General features: G+C 44.6%; 1 protein-coding gene across 2 annotated transcripts in view; it reads left to right on the top strand.

Annotated features, from left to right (window-relative positions):
• Positions 1-17,297, top strand: part of Rsu1 (Ras suppressor protein 1) — a 177,293-nt gene extending 159,996 nt beyond the window's left edge. For both annotated transcript variants that reach the window (XM_026783146.1, XM_005354629.3), the window contains one exon: positions 17,089-17,297. In XM_026783146.1, coding sequence (XP_026638947.1) covers positions 17,089-17,191 — 103 coding nt within the window. In that variant the 3' untranslated portion in view covers positions 17,192-17,297. The remainder of the gene's footprint in view (positions 1-17,088) is intronic.
• Positions 17,298-18,437: the final 1,140 nt, after the last annotated feature.

Raw genomic sequence — 18,437 nt, 5'->3', positions numbered from 1 at the left:
TGCCGACACCATCCATCCACCTCTTCTCTCTCTCTGCTTTCCCCAACACTACCTAAGTGAGCAAAGGGGTACTGCACAATCAAGGACATTTTTATTACATTTTAATCTATTTTGAGTGCACATGTGGTGTGTAAGTGGGCATGTGTGTGCCCAGCCCAGGTGTGGAAGTCCAGAGACACTTGTGAGAGTCACTTCTCCCTTTCCACTATGTGGGGGATCAAACTCACATCATTCAGCTTAGAGACTGGCGCCTTTGCTTAGCCATCTTGCTGTCCTGAACTTGTTCATTTTTGTTTTGAGAATAGGAGAGGGCACTATCATAGCATGATATTGGTGCTGGGTGCCTAAGGATGCCCAGGTCCTTTTTAAAATAAGAAAGGACTCAATGAGGTAACTGATAACCGCTAAGGCTCGTTCACCAGCCTGACCTAGGAAAGAAAGTTCAGTGTGGTTCCCAGTGACAGGACCCTGGGGACCCTGCTTTGTCCCCTTCAGTGACCTTGTGACCATCTTGGAAAAGATGGTAAGTTTGTTCTTTTGCCATCTTTCCCCGTTTTAAAAGTGCATGGCCCAATCTTTTCATGAGGCAAGGACTGGTGGGCCTGTTATGAGAATAAGCATGAATGGATTCCAAGGACCAACAGACCCCCAGGGAGCAACGGACCCATAGGGGACAGGAAGCAATCTGTGTTGGTAACAGTCTACTTCCTACATCAAATATATCCCCTCCCTCCTAGAAGTTGGACAAAAGGTTTTCCCCCTTCTGTTCAAAGCTGGCACCGAAAGACTGCAAGGGTCTACTGCTCGAGTTCCCGCAAGCCTCTGCGCTTGTCTCTGTTTGTTATACTAATAAATACTATGTAGCTAATGCTCTCATCTGGCAGGGCAGAGAAAAAAAAAGCAGAAAATAATGAAGTTGCAGTTTCATCACTCGGATGCTGATGAAGGTGATACCCGTTTGGCATGGGAGAAGGGTGGGTCTTTACTTTAGAGTTCTTAATTAAGAACCGCCAAGTGACAAATATTAATTAGGGTGCCAGCTGTATCCTTGAGTTTCATGGTATATTTCTTCCCATGAACCTGCGAAGGGAGTTGAGTCTGAGGCTCCTTTAATCAGTCAACCTTCGGAACAATTATCTGTTAAGTATACGTCATGTGTACAGGACCAGGCTGAGCAGACAGGGATTTATAAGGTGTTGTCCTTGCCTTCAGAACCTCCACCTAACTGTGGAGTGTACAGAGAGAGCTGGTATTTCGGGCAGAGTGTGCCCTGAGCACTGTGAGGTAAGGGAAATGGAAAGTGGAAAGGGCAGGGGAGCCAGGTGTCTTTCCTAAGAAGTCATGACATTGTTGTCATCTGTGTGGGCATCTAGTGGGACTCTGGGACTCTTCCCCAAAGTTAGTTATATTAATAAATCCTGGCATAAGCAATGGGAAGGTGTCTTTTTCCAGAGTTGAGGGCCACCCATCAGTCTGCAAAGTTGGAATTCGGGAGAGAGGTTAAAAATCGTGGGCAGAAATTGTCAAAGTGAAGAGAGTTGTGCTCTAAGGAGAGAGGGATGGGATTCCCAACGGGAAAAGAGCAGTAGACCGTCCACAGAGGTGGATGGAAGCAACAAGCTAGTGGGGCCGAGAATGGACATAATGGAGCAGCATTGGGATGTGAGTTCAGATCTTCTGTCTCTCCACCAGTACTCGTGACACTGCCCACACATAAGCGTATAGACATGCACAACACATGCACCCTGCTGCAGCTTCCCACACCTCATCAGGGGTACTGGTTAAGAGGGGATTCAGGGTACTGGACACACCTTCCATGATCACTCAGCTTGTTAATAAAATAGTGCCTAGAGCAAATACAAGAAACCTCAAAACCTCTCTCCACACCACTGAGTCCCAAGTCTCTTTTGACACTGATGTATCAAGATACAGTGAATTCTAGTTTCTGGAATTCCTAGTAACTGAAGAGGGACTGTATGAAGATGAAGTTATAACACCCCGCCTTCTGTATATAGAGGGTTCATGATCACGAGGCTTTTCTCAAGCTGGATATGTAATCTAATGTGCAGTTATCTACCAGTTTTGTACCTGGCTGCCCAGTGTGTTGAATTGTGTCTGTAACTTTTCAGATCTCTCAAGCCACCCACTAGTGTGCCTGGGTCATCTCCCGTGGTGTTCTGAGTCTAGAGACCTGCAGCTCTCCGTGTACCTTCACAGACTTGTGTACTCCTACCGCCTCTTGTAAAGTAGCTGAAAGTGCTCTCAATGAGGGTCCTTTAGCTTTGAGCCTCAGACAGACTCACTTATGGAGGCTTATCCTTTAAAGACTTAGATTCATCCTGAGCAGCTGAGCGTCCCGTTTCCTTCCTCAACCTCTGCTGTTGAAGTTTTGGCTTCCCTGTCTCTATTCTCACTGAGTACTGGCTTTTATTCGGGTTACACTTATGTGTATGAACTGTCTCTTGCCCCAGCTTTTAGCCTTTTAAATCTAAACTTCTGAAGCTGTCTTTTCTACAACTGAGCTATTTCACTATGAACTTCTGGACCTTACGACTTTAGACATCTGATCATGCAGACCTGATGTCATGGCTCTGACCTGCGTGAGTGGAACCACAAATAAAGTTTCATTCAGAGAAGAAGCCTTGAAATGAGTGAACCCTGCGGTCTCTCTTTTTGAAAGGTACACTTAGTCTGAGTATAACAAGTGGCGCAAGGGCAGCTGGTGGAAATCGGTTCTTTTCTTCCACCATGTGGGGTCTGGGGTCAGAGTTAGGTTGTCAGGGCCTAAGTCAGCTTGCCAGCCACTTCTCTGAATTTTAGAGTTTGAAGAATTGCACTACCCCGTGGCATCATCGTCGACCTAGAATAGAATCTATTCAATGACCGTGAGTGGCCGCTAGTGAAAGGGGCCTGAGCACAGACCCACTCTTCCACTCCTCTTGGGGGAAGTATGCGTGCTGGTAGGATGCATGTGTCTGGGGAGGGGGGCTAGCCAGGCTATTATTAAAGAGATGCAGGTATGGTAATCAAGGTCTCTTCTCAGCTCCTCGGTCACGTGTCTCAGGAAGAAAACATAGTGAGGAGAATGTGGCTTTCTTGCTTGCCTGTGCACATTTCAGTTCGTTGAGTGAGATTCCCTAAGAAGAAGCATTCCCAGCTCAGTCTTCCCTAAAAAGTTGCCAGCAATGGAGTGCTGAGATCTTTGATGCCTCTACGTGCTGTTTTCTTATTCTTAATATTTTGGTTTCTTCTCTAGCATCCTGTTCAAAGCTAGCAGTGCAACAGAAACTAACCTTCCTTATAGTGTCTGGTAGTAATGGGCTGCAGCGCCATGTGCAGCCAGAGCAACAGAGTCTGCTGCTGTTTATAGCCAGGGAGCTGATGGCTTGGTGTGAATCCATGAGGGCTCCATGCCTTTGTGCTGGCCAGTGATCTCCAAGCCATGGCAGCAGTGTGGTCCCCTGGGGAAATCACGGCCTACCTACAAGCCACTCCAAGAGCACAAGGCACAGAGGCATGTGGAAACTCTACTCTCATGCCTAATATACAAGCCAAATGAATTTTTCATATTGACTTGTTTAAAAAGAAGAAGAAGAAATGGAAGCATTCCAGCTTTTCTTCGCTTATGTGCCTTTTGGAGTCCTTTGAAGCAGCCAGAGGGGGAGGCCTGTAATGTAAGCACAGAGCAGTGTTTGCAAGTGTGAGCTATAGGAGAGGCAATGATGCTTTGGGAAACATTATTCTTGGTGCTGAATCGAACAAAGAGTTATTACTGCTGGAAAAAAAAATGCCCAGTATCACATTGTTAATACTCTCAGATTTGGGCCTGGAGAACTGTACTGTGAATGGGGTGGGAGCTAAAGAGAGAGGAAAAATGGCAAATGAAGGGGACGGATAGCCAGGAGAAAAGAGAAGAGGGAAAGCTGCCTGCTGGCATCAGCAGAGGAGAACACATAACCAGTGTCTGATGCATTTCCTTAAGAATCTGTTTGCAAATTGCTGCGGAGCATCTTGGTAGAATGCAATCTGAGTAACGAAGAGCTGACTAGCACACATAGTTGGGTAAATTCCCTCAGTACTCCTGAAATATAACAGAGCAAGGAACAGTATAATGAAAAATAACACAGAGAGTAGCTAGGGGCTTAACTTATGATCAGTGTTCATTACAACAAATGACACTTTCACTGCAGAGTTACCATAAAGATTATTGACTCTTACATAATGTGGGTCCCATCTGAATAGATTCTAGAACAGCTTAGCCTGTGAATGGGAGGGCTGGAGCAAGATGAGGACTGAAGATGTACCCGATCCCCACCTCCTCTTTTCAATTAGTGTTGGAGTGCCGCCCATTCAGAACCCTGGACAGAGCCCTCTGCATGGAGCTCCCTTCCTGCTTTTAGCATTGACTGGGGTGGTTTGTCTCATACCCAGTGAAGACTGCCTCAAAGAGTGACTGAACTTGTCGGGTGTTTTTATTTCTAAGGACCTTCTGTGTATTCTCCACCAGTTCCTATTTTCCTCAGGCATGCATAATACAGCATCTTTTAAAATATCTCTCTGGAAAGAAACTGTGTTTTGTGTAAAACTTTGTGCAGACGAGCATAAGGCATTTTGCAATTCTGTGGTTTCAGTCAACTTTAGAATGGACAACCCCAGTTCTAGCACAGCGTTCGGCAGCCTGGATGTTTTAGTACCTTTTTGGTGTCTGCCAGATACTCAGTACTTTGTTATTTCATCCTCATGACAATCCCATGATGTATGTACTGTTAATCTCAATACTAGTTTACAGATGAGAAAGACCTCTCAGAGAAGCTGAGTAACTTGTCCAAAGTTACCCAGCCATGAAGAATTACAGATGATTTGCAGAATAACTTAGGTGAGTTTGCTGTAAGTTAGCTTCCATACAAATGCCGACCATGGAAGAAGATGTCGTATTCCCATGGTCTCCTCTCTCTCAAAGCATACTGTGCACTAAGTGTATCTGGGCTTTTCTGTTTTGAACCTGAATCCACAAGGAAACTGAATGCAGCATGTTGGGGCTGAGGGTATAGGGCCAGTTGTCAAAGTTCTTGCTGCGAAGCGTGAGGACCTGAGTTCAATCCTCAGAATCCACAGAAAAGTCAGCCAGGATGGCAAGCACTTGTAATCCCAGTGCTGGGGAGGTGGGTATGGGAAGATTCCCAAGACTCACTGGCCAGCCAACCTAGCCTAGTTGACAATCCCTGAATCCAAGTGAGAAACCCTATCTCAAAGAACAAGGTCAGGGTTATACTCCTGAATAACAATATCCAAGATTATTCTCTAGCCTTTCCATGTACACATCACATTTATGAGCATGCCTGTACACACCTCTGCATATCGTACACACACACACACACACAGCCAAAAGTGACCTCTTAAGAGAGCACTCCTTGTCAGGATCAGACAGACAGACAGAGAAGCAGCATATATACTTTTAGGGCACACACCATCTGTTGTCACAGAAATGAGGGAGAAAACCTGCATGGGTCATCTACCCTTCTTTCAATTTTCAGAGTATTGGGTTTCTTTTGTGTGTATTGTTGTTGTTGTTTTTAGTTTTGAGGTACATGGAAAAAATACTTCACCAAGAAGTAGAAATTTTAAAAAATCATGAGCTTTGATGTACACAGAGGACTTAATGTTGGTGTCTAAAATCATCTGAGGACTTTTTTCCTCATGAAACTTGACTATGATGCCTCGCCTTGTTCCACAGGAGCTTCCCTGTGTTTTATAGACCCTCACAGCTGGAGTAGGCTCTTCCCACATGCCGATTCTTGCATCTGCATGCTCCTCTGTGTGTGTTCCCTTGGAGGTTTTCTGTCCCATGCCACCGTGGAGCGGGGAGGAGCTGCCACACCCCCTGTGCCTCTGGCATCTCCACCGCACACTTCTCCTCCACCTCACACTCACCATCTGCACATCGAATGTTCTAACACCTTCCAGGGGTGTTTGGTGGGTGAGATTCTTAGACGAAGCGCTTGAGATTCTTGGATGCAGCGGGCTGTTGTGACAGGTTTCAGCTCTTCCCTGCCCACCCACAGCCACAGTTTTTGCCTGTTGGGGGCATCAGACACAAAAACCAAGTCCTGAGAGTCAGCCCCTACTCGCGGTCTTTCCCTGGGTCTTCTCACAGGTTCCTTGCTGGTGCCTGGGATCCTCCAGCAGGTCTTGAGTCACAGCCAGCCTAGCCTGTAACCATCTAGGGTTTTAGCCATTTTTCTTCTGTGGACTGTATGTATCTGAGAGACTCTTAAAAATATGATATAAAAACAAAAATATAAAAATACATGATAAACAATCTGAGTAGATCAAGGCAGGAAATATCTTATAAACTTCCTCTTGAGGGTGTTTCTTTTCTTAAACTCAAAATATGCGAATCAAGACTAAAAGGGAGGTGAAATCCAAAGATTTGTTTTTTGAAGCTGTAGTATCTTCGTTATCCCACTCATAATCGGTGCCTTGAATTCAGTACCCTGTCTCTCCCTACTTCTGATGGAACCTCTTGTCACAAGAGCTTGCCCTGCTGCTGATCTTTATATCACCACCAGGTGTTCAAAAGTGGGGACCTGATGGAGAAGCAAAACTTGATTTGCTGTGTATCAGAGATGCCAGTGACCACATCCCAGAAACACTACTCCAGGAGGAACTTGGCTATGATAGGGACAGGGCAGAAGGTACCCACTGTTTCTTCCTACTCTTGCTTGAAGTCACCTGGGTGGCTGACAGCCTTGTGAATAAACCACCATAGTCTGTAGCTAAAGACATTCTGGTTTTGAATACTAAAGCTGTTTTGTTATTTGGTTTTGCTCTTGGTTTAATCTTTGCAATTTCTAAGTAGAAGTGATCTGTCTCACCAAAATTCCTTGATTGCTAAAGAAAAAACTAATACTGCTATGTTTTCAATGTTAGGCATCTTGTTATGTTATAACCTAGCACCTTGAGATGTCAACCCTGTGAAGTTTCATTTACTGTGCCTTGGTTAAGTATAATTGAAGCACTGTTCAAGTTCCATAAAGTACATGTTATAAGTTGATGCTGAAGTGTCCCCCACAATTTTAGCCACTTGTTCCCCTGTGTGATGGCACAATTAGGAGACTGAAAAACCTGTAGGAATCAGATCCTAGCTATACAAAATGGGTCACCAGTTGTGCACGTATTAAGGTTACACCCATCCTCTGGTTCCTGCCAGACCTTCTGCTTCCTGAACACCATGGTACAAATAGTTCTCCATCACACACACACACACACACACACACACACACACACACACCCCCTCTACCATCGTTCTGTCCATTAGCCAATCCATATTTTTGGTGACTACTGGGTACTAGGCACAGGAAAAAAAAATAAAAGTGATTTAGACATAATCTTATTCCAGAAGCATTCATGATCCATCTGGAGAGTCATTTTAACACTTGGATGCTTTTGATAATTCTAGTAATGCTATACTCGATTTCATTCAGTCAGCGGACATTTATACTGTACCTGTAGTACACTACCGGGTATCCATTAGTTTTCTTACCATTGACCAAATACCTGACTAGAGTCACTTAAAGGAAGAAGGACTTGGCTCACGGTTTAAAGAAACATTCTATCATTGTGGAGAAGGCTTGTCAGTGGGAGTGGACCAAGACTGTAGGCAGAAGCACAAGACTGTTTGTTCACATCTCTGTGGATCAGGAAGCAAAGGGATAGGGAATGCTGACCCTGGCCTGCCTTTGTCTTTGTTCCCTTTTTGTGCAGTCCAAGACCCCAGTCCATGAGATGGTGCTTCCCACATTAACATGAGTCTTCCCCACTCTGTTAAAGCTCTCTGGAAACAGCTGCACAAACATACTAAGAGCCATCTCCTAGTGAATCTAAGTCAATAGTAGACAATGAGGACTGATCATCACAGCCAGGTAAAGAGGGGACTAAGGAAGACAGTCAGGTCCCTACCCTCTAAGGATTATTCTGTTTGGTGGGGCAAGAGGCAATAGTAATCATATGAGCGGCATAACACTATTGTGACATACAGTTAGAGGGGGCTTATGTCATCAGTGACAATGCTGATCAAGAAGACCTGGCTGGGGAGATCACACTTGAAGTAGCATGGAGTAAGAGTGTCAGCACTCAGCTGTCCTTTAATGGCAAGGAACACAAAGTCCAAGAGGAAGATCTTATATAATAAGAGCAGCTAGTGGGTTTCAGGCACATCATGGTCTATGGGCTCAATTAGCATCATTGGGCCCAATACCTCCCTGTGTTTCCATTCTGCTTTGTCTATGCCAGTTTCTCTCCTAGGCAGTCAGTCCCCTGTCCCACTCATTCTTAAGTAAACAAAAAGAAAGGCATTTCTTCCCTCAACAGCTCAGAACCTAGACCTGTTTCTCTTGTTGGCTATCATGGACCACTTGCTCATTTACCATCCAATTATTGTAGCCAAGATGACAAGACATCCTGGCAGGCTTAGGATGAGGTGAGTCACATGACCCCCAAAGCCATCAGTATCCTCAGAGTTAATTATCTTCTCATCAAGGTATTTAAGCTTCCAGTGCCTCTGTTTCTTCATCCGTCAATGAGCATCATGATGGTTCCTTTCTAAGGGAGAACTTGGGAAGAACTCTGGACAGGCAAATAAGGACCAGTGTCAGAAGTGGCAAGAACCTGGGATGGAAGCAGGGAGGGAAGTTGTGCTGCCTAGTTTTATGTCAACATGACACAAACTAGAATCATCAAAGAGGAGCAAGCCTCAATTGAGAAAACACCTCCATAAGATATGGCTGTATAGCATTTTCTTAATAAGTGATATTTGGGGGAGGGCCCAGCCCATTGTGGGTGGTGTCATCTGGTGGTCCTGGGTTTTATACAAAAGCAGACTGAGCAAGCCATGAGGAGCAAGTTAGTAAGAAGTACCCCTCCATGGCCTCTACATCAGCTTCTGCCTCCAGGTTCCTGTCCTACAAAAAGCCTTCCCTTTCTGCTTTTGATGATGGAGTGTTATCTGGGACTGTGAGCAAAGTAAACTTTTTCCTGCCCAAGTTGTTTTTGGTGATGATGTTTCATCACAGCGGTAGTAACACTGACTAAGACAAGTAATGGCAGAGTGTGGGGAGCTGACCTTGGGCTGGACCATGTAGGCATGGCCCATGTGTGCAGAGCAAAAGAAGCCACTGTGATTGATCCCTCCGCTTTACTGTGGATGTAGCATTCTTGAACATGTACACACTGCAGTTGCTGTCCCCTGCTGCCTTTCTCTGGAGGTGCAGAAGTCCCCCCACTGCCTACATTGAACCCACTTTTTCCATTGGTGACCATTGTTTCTAAGAACAGGGTCTCTTTCCATCTCTGTGGGTGTCTGTTGTGGTCAAGCTCACTGGCTTAGGGACTATGCTGGTGCTATTTTGATGACTTGTCATGTCCCTACTTCAATTCACTCTGTATTGATTTATCATTTAACACACAAAGAACAATCTTATTTCCCATATATTCGGGTTTTAGGGTGGTGCCTCAGCATTGGTCCAGCTATCATAAGCTCTTCATATACTTGGTAATTTTGTATTGGCAGAATGTGAAGTTTAAGGTGATTTATAAAATAGGAATGAAATGTCACAATAGCTTGTGGTATTTTATTTTATTAGCACCTAGTTATCCAGGTTCCAAAATCTCTTTGGAAAATTACTATTTAACTTTTAAGACCAGACTCTCAAGTTATTGGGGTTTGGGTTCTCATAGTAGTGAATTTAAGGAATAATTTTTGAAATAAGTAAATTAACCTCAGGGGAATGGAGGGGGAAGTCCCTCCAGGTATAGTTTATCGAAGAAGCCTGTTTGGGGAACTTCCCAGTGTCCTTGGTGTCTTTCCTTTCACCTCTGAGTTCAGTTTGAAAATTGCAACATTTAGCACTTTGCAGTTTAATTTAAAAGGATTACCTATTTTCCTAAATGCTTAAGCAGCGGAGCAAGTTGCAGCTATTGATTTTCCTCTGCATGTATTCCGTGAAAGCCGTTTCTGCTCCTTCCCCGGGGAGCATACCTCCTGAACTGCATGCTTGCTGGTGACAGCTTGGACCTCTGATACATAGCCAAAGACTTTGTCTAATATCCTTTCCACTGCTCGGGGAATTTTTATTAAGTGAAAGCATCATTAGAGTAGACAGGATGATGAAGTTTAATGAGCATCTTCTAGCTATGGTATTGTTGGTTTTGCTCTTTCCCGAATCTACTGTTGGTCCCTCCAGTGGGGCAGAGAGTGAGGTTGGGATGTGTGGAGTGTTTTCAGTTCTGCCTTCTAGTATGTATGGTATTTTGGCACAGCCTCACATCTGTGTTCAAGCAGCTACGTATTCCTTTGGGCTGTTTGTATAGATGCTGCTTACCCGTGTGTGTTTGTACACTCCTTTTACACTGTGTTGAGCACAGCAAACACTGGGAGAGATGATGGCAAAGATGTGAAGGGCTCATATTGCTGCTGGTAGGACTGTGTGGAAGCATCTCAAAAAAAAAAAAAAAACCATAGCATTTTGAATTAATGAGACTTATCTTAGGAATGGAATAGTTATATGTTTTTTCTTCAGGACTCAGCGATTTATGTGCTAAGATCCTGTCACCAGCCCCTCATAGCTGCTAGATGGGATAAATAAAGATAGTGCAAATGCTTATTAATAATCCAGACTTCACACTTTGTCCACAAATTTATTTGCAGCCATGTTAAATTTAGCATCCTACCATCAGATTACAGATTACAAGCAAAATTACTTCTCATTATTTTTGCTGGCCATCTACTTAGCTTTTAAAATTGGTTCTTTTCTTGGTCTGTATAAGGACTTGCCATGGAAACACCCAAAACAACAGTAGGGAGGCATATGACACAGCAAACGACTTGAGAGCAGCATATTGCACCTCGCATATACCTGGCATTCCAAAACACAATATTTACACGGCACACAATGTGTTTCTAGTGTGCCTTGGGTATACAGAATACAAAGGAAGGCAAGTTTGCATCCCCCACTCTCCAGAAGAAAAAAAAAAAAAACATGGTCCTCTTATGAAGAAAACAAGGCTAGAAAGTCTGGAATGACAAACGACAAGATAACTTAGTCAGGTTTGAACTTCAGAGTAATTGTCTGGGTTGACCCAAGCCTGAAGTTGGAAAGTAAGTGTCTGTTTTCTCATTTGGATAAGAAAGATAACAATGGGACCTACTCCACTGGGCAATTGTGACAGTGGCTAGTGAGTGCATGGACACCACAGTGCCATGAACACGGTGTCATCAGGCATTCCGCCGATGCCTTGAAATAGTGAGCCAAGGGCAGCAGTCACTGTGTTAGCCAGGACATAATGGTGAGAGACTAGTGAATCCCATAGTGCTTCCTGAAGGCAGAATAGCGGAGAAGACCAGTGAAAGACGGGGAAGCCTCAAAGTACGATTGAAAACTGTCTTGTAGAAAGGACCAGGCCAGCATTCTGCGCAGTAATAGCACGGATCATCTAAAGCAAAAGCACAGAGACCCAGATGAATGATAGCTGGTAAAACACTAATATCAGGCCTCAGACTGACATAGAATTTTTTTTCTTTTACATGTGTATTTGTGTATTATGGGTGTCCATGTGATTGGGCACATGTATGTTTGTGTGTCCATGGAGATACAAGGTTGTCACTGAGTATTTTCCTCTGTCATCCTCCTAATTTACTGAGATGAGTTCTCTCAATTGAATTCATCTCTCTGTATTTCAGGCAGGCTGCTTAGCCAGCTTGTTCTGGGGATCCACGGCCTGCTCTTTTTAACCCCTGGAATTACAGTTAGATCACTTTTCCTTGGCTTCCAGATACCTGAACTTCTGTGTTCATGTTTATCCAAAAAGGGCCTTTTAACCCCAGAGCCATCTTTCCAGCCCCAGCTTTTTCCCAGATACCTCAATGAGATCATATCAGGCTAGACTGCCATCTCGATCCAGTTTCCAGGGTGTTGCTCGAATTCCTCCAGGGAGGCTCTTTGGAGCTGCTTGCCTGCTTTGTTACATTTTGTAACTGATTCTCCAGCTGGGTTGAAGAGGTCGACGACTTGGAAAGCTTCGATGTCCTCATCGGAGCTGTAAAATTAGATGATCTTTCTGTGGAAGAGGATACAAAGGAATAAAAACAGAGACACGGGACCAAAGAGGTCTTCAAAGATGCCTTCAGAGGATTTCCGGGCTGTGCTTCATAGCCAAGAGAGAAACCTTCCAGGAAGAAGGAGTGGGTTGGTGCACAGTGGTCCTCACGTGGCAGCTCTCCAGAAATGAGATGTTCACAGCAGAAGACCGCAAGAAAACATATGGCTTTGTCTAAGACTGGAAGTGTCCCCGTTCAGCAGAACTCACACATCCGTAATGGGAAACTGCGCATCTCATAATGCTTAATAGAAACACTGATTGCAAAATCTATTCTGATATGCTAGGCTGGAACATTTTGTTGAATAACTGAATTCAATACCCCCTTACCTACTCACTGGTAGTAGTTTTCAGTTTCATGGACTTGGTATGGTCTGTGTGCCACTACTTTAATAAGACACCTCAGGAGAGCTGCTTTTCCAGGTAGGGTCCTCATGACAATAGCAGTCCGCAGGATCTTTTCCTAATGGTTCCCCTGGTCCTCCCAGTGCGTCTTCTGCTGGTGGCTAGGAACATGGCTTTCTCCTTCCACTCTAGTCTTCACAGATGAAGGTGGAGGGCCCTTGTGTTCCTGAGCAAGGAGATTCTGAGAGCAACCACAAGCCAAATGTGCTTTTAAAATTGACAAGGTGTGCTTCTCAGGCTCCTGGGAGGAATGGACCCTTTCCTGTCACTTTAGAGTATCCCTCGTCGTGGTGTTTTGTTGTTTTGTTTTTTTTTTTTTTTTCGAACTCACTAACCATCTTCCATTTATCTTCTACAAACCTTAGATTTCAGAAGTGGGATTTTCTAGGACTCTTTGCAAAAGACACATCTCCCTCTCCCCCATTTTCCAGCTTGCTTGAGCACTTTGGCCACTAGTGACTGTAAGCTCCTTGGTAATCTTGAGCAAGATTCTCTCTGTCAACACTGTCAGTTCAACATGGCCAGGTGCCAGTGCCTGTTGGAATCCTTTCAAGAAACAGAACCCAGGGACATATGGTCACAATATAGGATCCAGATGATACAGCAGAGTGCATGTGTGCACGTGTGTGTGTGTGAGTGAATGTGTGTGAGTGTGTGTGTGAGTGAGTGTGTGTGTGAGTGTGTGTGTGTGTGTGTGTGTATATAGGAGGAGGACCTATAGACTGGGTCATGAGTTTTGTGAGATGTTAAAGGTAGTGATAGTTTTTAGAGCATCTCTCGTGTGCCAACATGGACAGGATCGTTTCTCTGTGTCTAGCTCCATCTTTCCTGAAGCCCTCTCCAAGGTTGCAGAGAAATTTCATCTCCGTCCTGTAGAAGAGAACATCAGACTGTGGTGACTTAGTGGTATCCCCAAGGCTGTAGCATTGGGAACTGAATGTGGTACAGATGAAATGGGTACACAGCTGGATCTCTTCTCCCCAGGGCCTGCAGTCCTGGATGCTGTGGGCTACATCACAGCTTGAAAGTGACAGAGTGTTCAGGGCTGAGGGATGGCTGGGGTCTTCTTGGGTACAGAAATGGGAAGGAATGGGACAGGTGGAGGAGGCCGGATTCTACAAAGTCCTAAACCTTAGAATGTATTGGAAGGATTACTATGTGGTCACCTTTGCAGACCAGTGATCTGTCTGTCACACCTAGAAAATGGAGGTCCCCCTGGGTAATAAGTAGTGCAGCCAAGAATGGTACCCAAGAATTTGGACCCTGAGATATGTGTCCTTACTGCCCTGCCACAGCCCATCTCTCAGTGGGGACAGCTGCTCAGGATAAGGCTGACTCTTATCTGCCCACATAGCTGGAGGAATTAAAGGATCACACAGGGGACAGAGGCACCATCCAACCCTTCAGTGACTCACTGAGGAAGTGGGGCAATGCATTTAGCTCAGCCATGGTTGCTTCCTTCAAAGAGAATTAAAACCTTTCTTCTAGAGTGTCTAAAGCTTTGTCATTGCTAGAAAATAACATGTTATTTTTCCGAGGAAACTCCTAATGAAATAAGATAACCATGTGATTAACTCTACTTAGCCACTCTGAGTAGAACTCCATATCATAAGCCCTGGTTTTCAAAAGTGTTTTCTGCCTACTTCCAGTAGATTTGCCATGGTCCCCAGCCTAGAGCTACCCTGTACGGAAAGTCCCTTACTTACAGGTGAGGAAACTGAGGCATGGCAGAGGGCGGGGCCTGTGAAAGCTGCTGCTGATTTGCTCAGCGTCAACACTGTTTAAGGGTCAAAACTCAGACTGCAATGCCTGCAGTGACTGCTTAGCCCTTTGTAGTGCGTTGCTCCAAAGCCCTGGGAAGCCCAAGCACACACAGTGTGAGCTGAGTGTCAAAGGCAGTAATTGAAACACTGGAACATTCCTGCTCTTTCTCTAAGGGAAGGAGAGCCTTGCCGAGTGCCACGTGGCTTTAGCGTCTCCTTCAGAACTGACTTTTCTGGATCCCTGCCCCTCCAGGGAATGTCCTGCTTGCCCGTGTGGTTCACTGTGTTCAGGCCGTGCCAGTCAAGTCCTTCATGAGACTCAAGCTCTCTTGACCCTCCATCTCCTCTTGTCGTTGGTATGCCTTTGCTAATACTGAGGTAGTTTGGCGTTTCCCTGTTGTATTAGTTATACTTTCTCATCGCTAGGACAGAATACCTGACAGCCACAATTTAAAAAAGGAGGATTTATTTTGTCTCGTCATTTCAGGGGATACCAATCCATCATGATGTAGGCATAGCATTGAAAGCTTGTGGCATGGCTTGGATCACCCTTCGATGATAAGGAAGCCAAGTGGGACCAGAAGCTAAACCCAGTATAATTCTAAAGACCCCCCCCCCAGTGGCCCACATTTTCCAATTAGGCCCCATATTTCAGTAGTTCTGTAGACATGTGCCCGCCCCCACGAAAGAATTGTGCCATTGACTACAGATCAGGGGTTCAAACCCAGCTTTTGAGAGCATTTCATATTCACACCAGAACACATACAAATGAGCTGTCTTGTTCCTCTTGGTTTTTCTAATCCATCACGTCTGATGTTGTCTGAGTTTGAGCATGTGTATTTCTTTTTCCTTTGTGGGGATAAGAGGTTGTAAAACAGAGGGAAAATATAAGAAATCAGTGGAACAAATGATCCTGAGGTCAGGGGCATCCTTGCAAATGCACAGGACAAAGTAAGATCTTGGCTCTGTGACATGCGAGAGGACCTCAGAGATGAGAGTCCTCCAGGGGAGCATTGGGTATGTGGCCTTGGGTGAAGAGATCACAGAGGCTATATGGTTGAAAAGTATTTTTCCAAATGTGCAAATGAAGGTAAAGAGTAGGATGGCCAGGCTGCTTTGGCTCAGTGTACTTTCTGTTTATTGTCTCTGGGCAAGATTCTGGGAAGGCAATACATAGGCAGAGATATTGACAGCATGGGAATTGGGTGGCAGAACTAAGGCTGGACTTGCTTTGTGCACCATTAAAAGCCATTAGTTCTTTCTGGGTTATAGGACCCCAGGTGTCCAGGCCACTCTGACCATTATGCCAGTACAAAGCTCTCCGAGCTCCTAATTGCTGCAGGGCTGAAGCCTATCCGCAGGCTCCCTTGTAACCTGTACAGAGATAGGCTGCCTCTTTGATACAAGAGGATGACTGTCCCTTTTACCTGCAGAGCAGTCCCCACACCTGGCTCTGGGTTCCATCCCCTGTGAGCTGTAAACTCTGAATTCTCAGCTCTGTAAGGGCAGACCTCTCCATCACCCCTGTTGGAACAACCATCTTCCAAACTGGCACTTGGGAGTCGGCAGAAGAGCAAACATAATGTTACCTACTATAATACCAGTGCCTGACTTGCCGCCTACCAAGGAGACAATTCTTTATGCCGGGTCCTCCCCTCAACTTGTCAGCCAGAGTGTTGACGCCAGTCAAGTGCATCCTTGTGTTCCTCACTGTGTGTAGTCATATAGTGTTAGTGTTAAAACTGGGAGAAGGGGCTAGGGGTGTCGCTCAGGGATAAAGCACTTATCTGGCATACCTGTGACCTTGGACTCATCCTCAGCTGTGCACCGTAAGTAAATCAGAAAGCAAACAGACCCAGAAACAAACATCCAGAAGAATAGATGTGATGCTGAGTAGGCATGAGGACCAGTGACTGCTTACCTGGAGAGGTGGGACTCTTGGCTGACTCTCATCCCATTAACAAAGAGCAGGTACAACTGTGACTGAGGCCAGGCCTTTCCTCTAGAGATACCAAGGGCTGAGAGGTGCATGGAACTCTCTGGAAAACACAGTTATATTACCAAGGGGAGTTAAGGCTGAGCTCTATTTATTTTAGGGTGGCTTTAATTTTGTTTAATCAGAATTACTCATAAATTATGGATTAATTACTATCTCCCGCTCAGTTAAAGCCTTCCGGCAATAGATGCCATCCACTGTAATTGCGGGGCACTTTGTCAGCATTTAATCAGCGGTACTTATTAAAGTGGCATTGATGTGTGGTGGCCATCCCCACACTATCCATCATCCATGAGCAGCCAATCTGATCTCTAAGACCATTGCTCTTAGTCACATTAGCTGGCCCCTGGGCTTTCAGTCCAAGCATTGGTACTTACTGCTCTTGAAATGGATATTCTGTCTCTCAAGTTCAATGAGTCCTTTGTCCTTGTAGGTATAAATACTCTTAATTCTTTGGAACACTGCTCTAGAAGGGCTTTGTAAACATGACCTGTGTTCACAGTCCCTTCCTCTTCCTGCACCCTGTCCAGGAAGTGTGAAATACCAAGAACCTTGTCTATGATAGAAAACCATAGCACAGGGGGTATGCACATACATACATGTCTGTACATGCATGTGTAAAATCATAAATTCTTAGAATGGATGAGGCAGAGTAAACAAACATTTTTCACTTGTCAAACATACCTGGTGCTTGAATATTTAAAGTTCTTTCTAAAGAATCAGACTAGTAAACAAAGCTCATGACTTTACCCTCTCTCTTTCTCTCTCTAGCCTCTACGGCAGACACATGCAGGCGAACCCAGAACCCCCAAAGAAGAATAACGACAAATCAAAAAAGATCAGCCGGAAACCCCTAGCAGCCAAGAACAAATAAGGAGAAGACACTCTGGACTCCAGCCTCCTCTCTGAATCTCCTGGCCTTCCTCGCTCTGTCTCACAAATCAGTACAGTGTGCCTGTGCCTACTTAAAAAAAAAAAAAGAAAAGAAAATCCTTTTCCGTCTCTCCTCCCAGTGCTTGAGTGCAACCTCACCTTTGCACTTTTGAAATCCTTATGGTAGGTGGTACATTTTAGAAAGCCTTAAATCCATTCCCATTTGTTTCCTTAAAATTGCCAAAGGCAGGAAACAAAGCTCCCATTCTCCTGCAAATTCCATAGTAGGCACGGGTTTCAGTTCCTTGAATAAACGTCACAAGGCTGCTTATTATCAAAAGAATAATTAAAATCATGTAACTACTTAAATGTCACAGTTAACACTTTTAACACTTTTCATTCTTTCTGTTTATTCACATAACTCATTATTGTGCCTTATTAAAAAAAATCTTTCTTCACCGCCAAGCTATTATGTTCATTTAACTCCAAAATGATTTTAATAAAGTCTTGAATTTATATCACACATTACTTCTTGACTAAAATAAAAAATTAACCTAGTATTGGGGTATATATATATATTACTCCCTCAATCCCCCCAAAAATTTACCTCATCTAATTTTGATTGTAGATGATCATCTATGAACCTTATCATGAAAGAAATAAAAAATAATTAAATCATTGTTGCTTTCCTCTCGCATCAAGTTATCAGGGTTCTTTCTTCTCCTTTGAAGACTGTTTCTAAATTAAGAAGGAGGAGAAAAACAAATCTCGAGGAGATTCTGGCAGAGGATTTTGGAAAGCTGTCATCGTTCACCAAACGAAACTGTGACTTTTGCCAGTGCTTGCTAGACAAGGACTGTGGAAGAAGGGAAAGAGAAACTCAAGTGTGGTTTTTTTTCTAACTGGAGAGAATCTGTTCACACAGAAACATTCTCCTAAGAGCTTGATGCCAAAAAAGTTGTGCAAATGTGCACAATCTATAGCACAGCTGGTACGGGGACCACCCTGACAGGGCCACCAGATGACCAGTTCTCAACCCTCTGCATTAGGCAGTTTTCCTTCTCGGCATCAGTGGTGGGCGTGGGGATGAAAATAAGCCCAAACACAAGTCTTGTGGGAGCACCTGGAGACCTCACAGCAAAAGACAGGTACGGTGAGATGAGCTTCTGGCGGGCTATGGGGGAAGGACCTAACATTTCCCTTGCAATACTTGCCATCCATTTCCCAGCTGGGCCCTAAGCGAGCCA

This window comes from Microtus ochrogaster, chromosome 16, assembly GCF_000317375.1.
Source record: "Microtus ochrogaster isolate Prairie Vole_2 chromosome 16, MicOch1.0, whole genome shotgun sequence".
In the NCBI taxonomy this organism is placed as follows: Eukaryota; Metazoa; Chordata; class Mammalia; order Rodentia; family Cricetidae; genus Microtus; species Microtus ochrogaster.
This window is presented reverse-complemented; position numbering and strand designations above follow the sequence as displayed.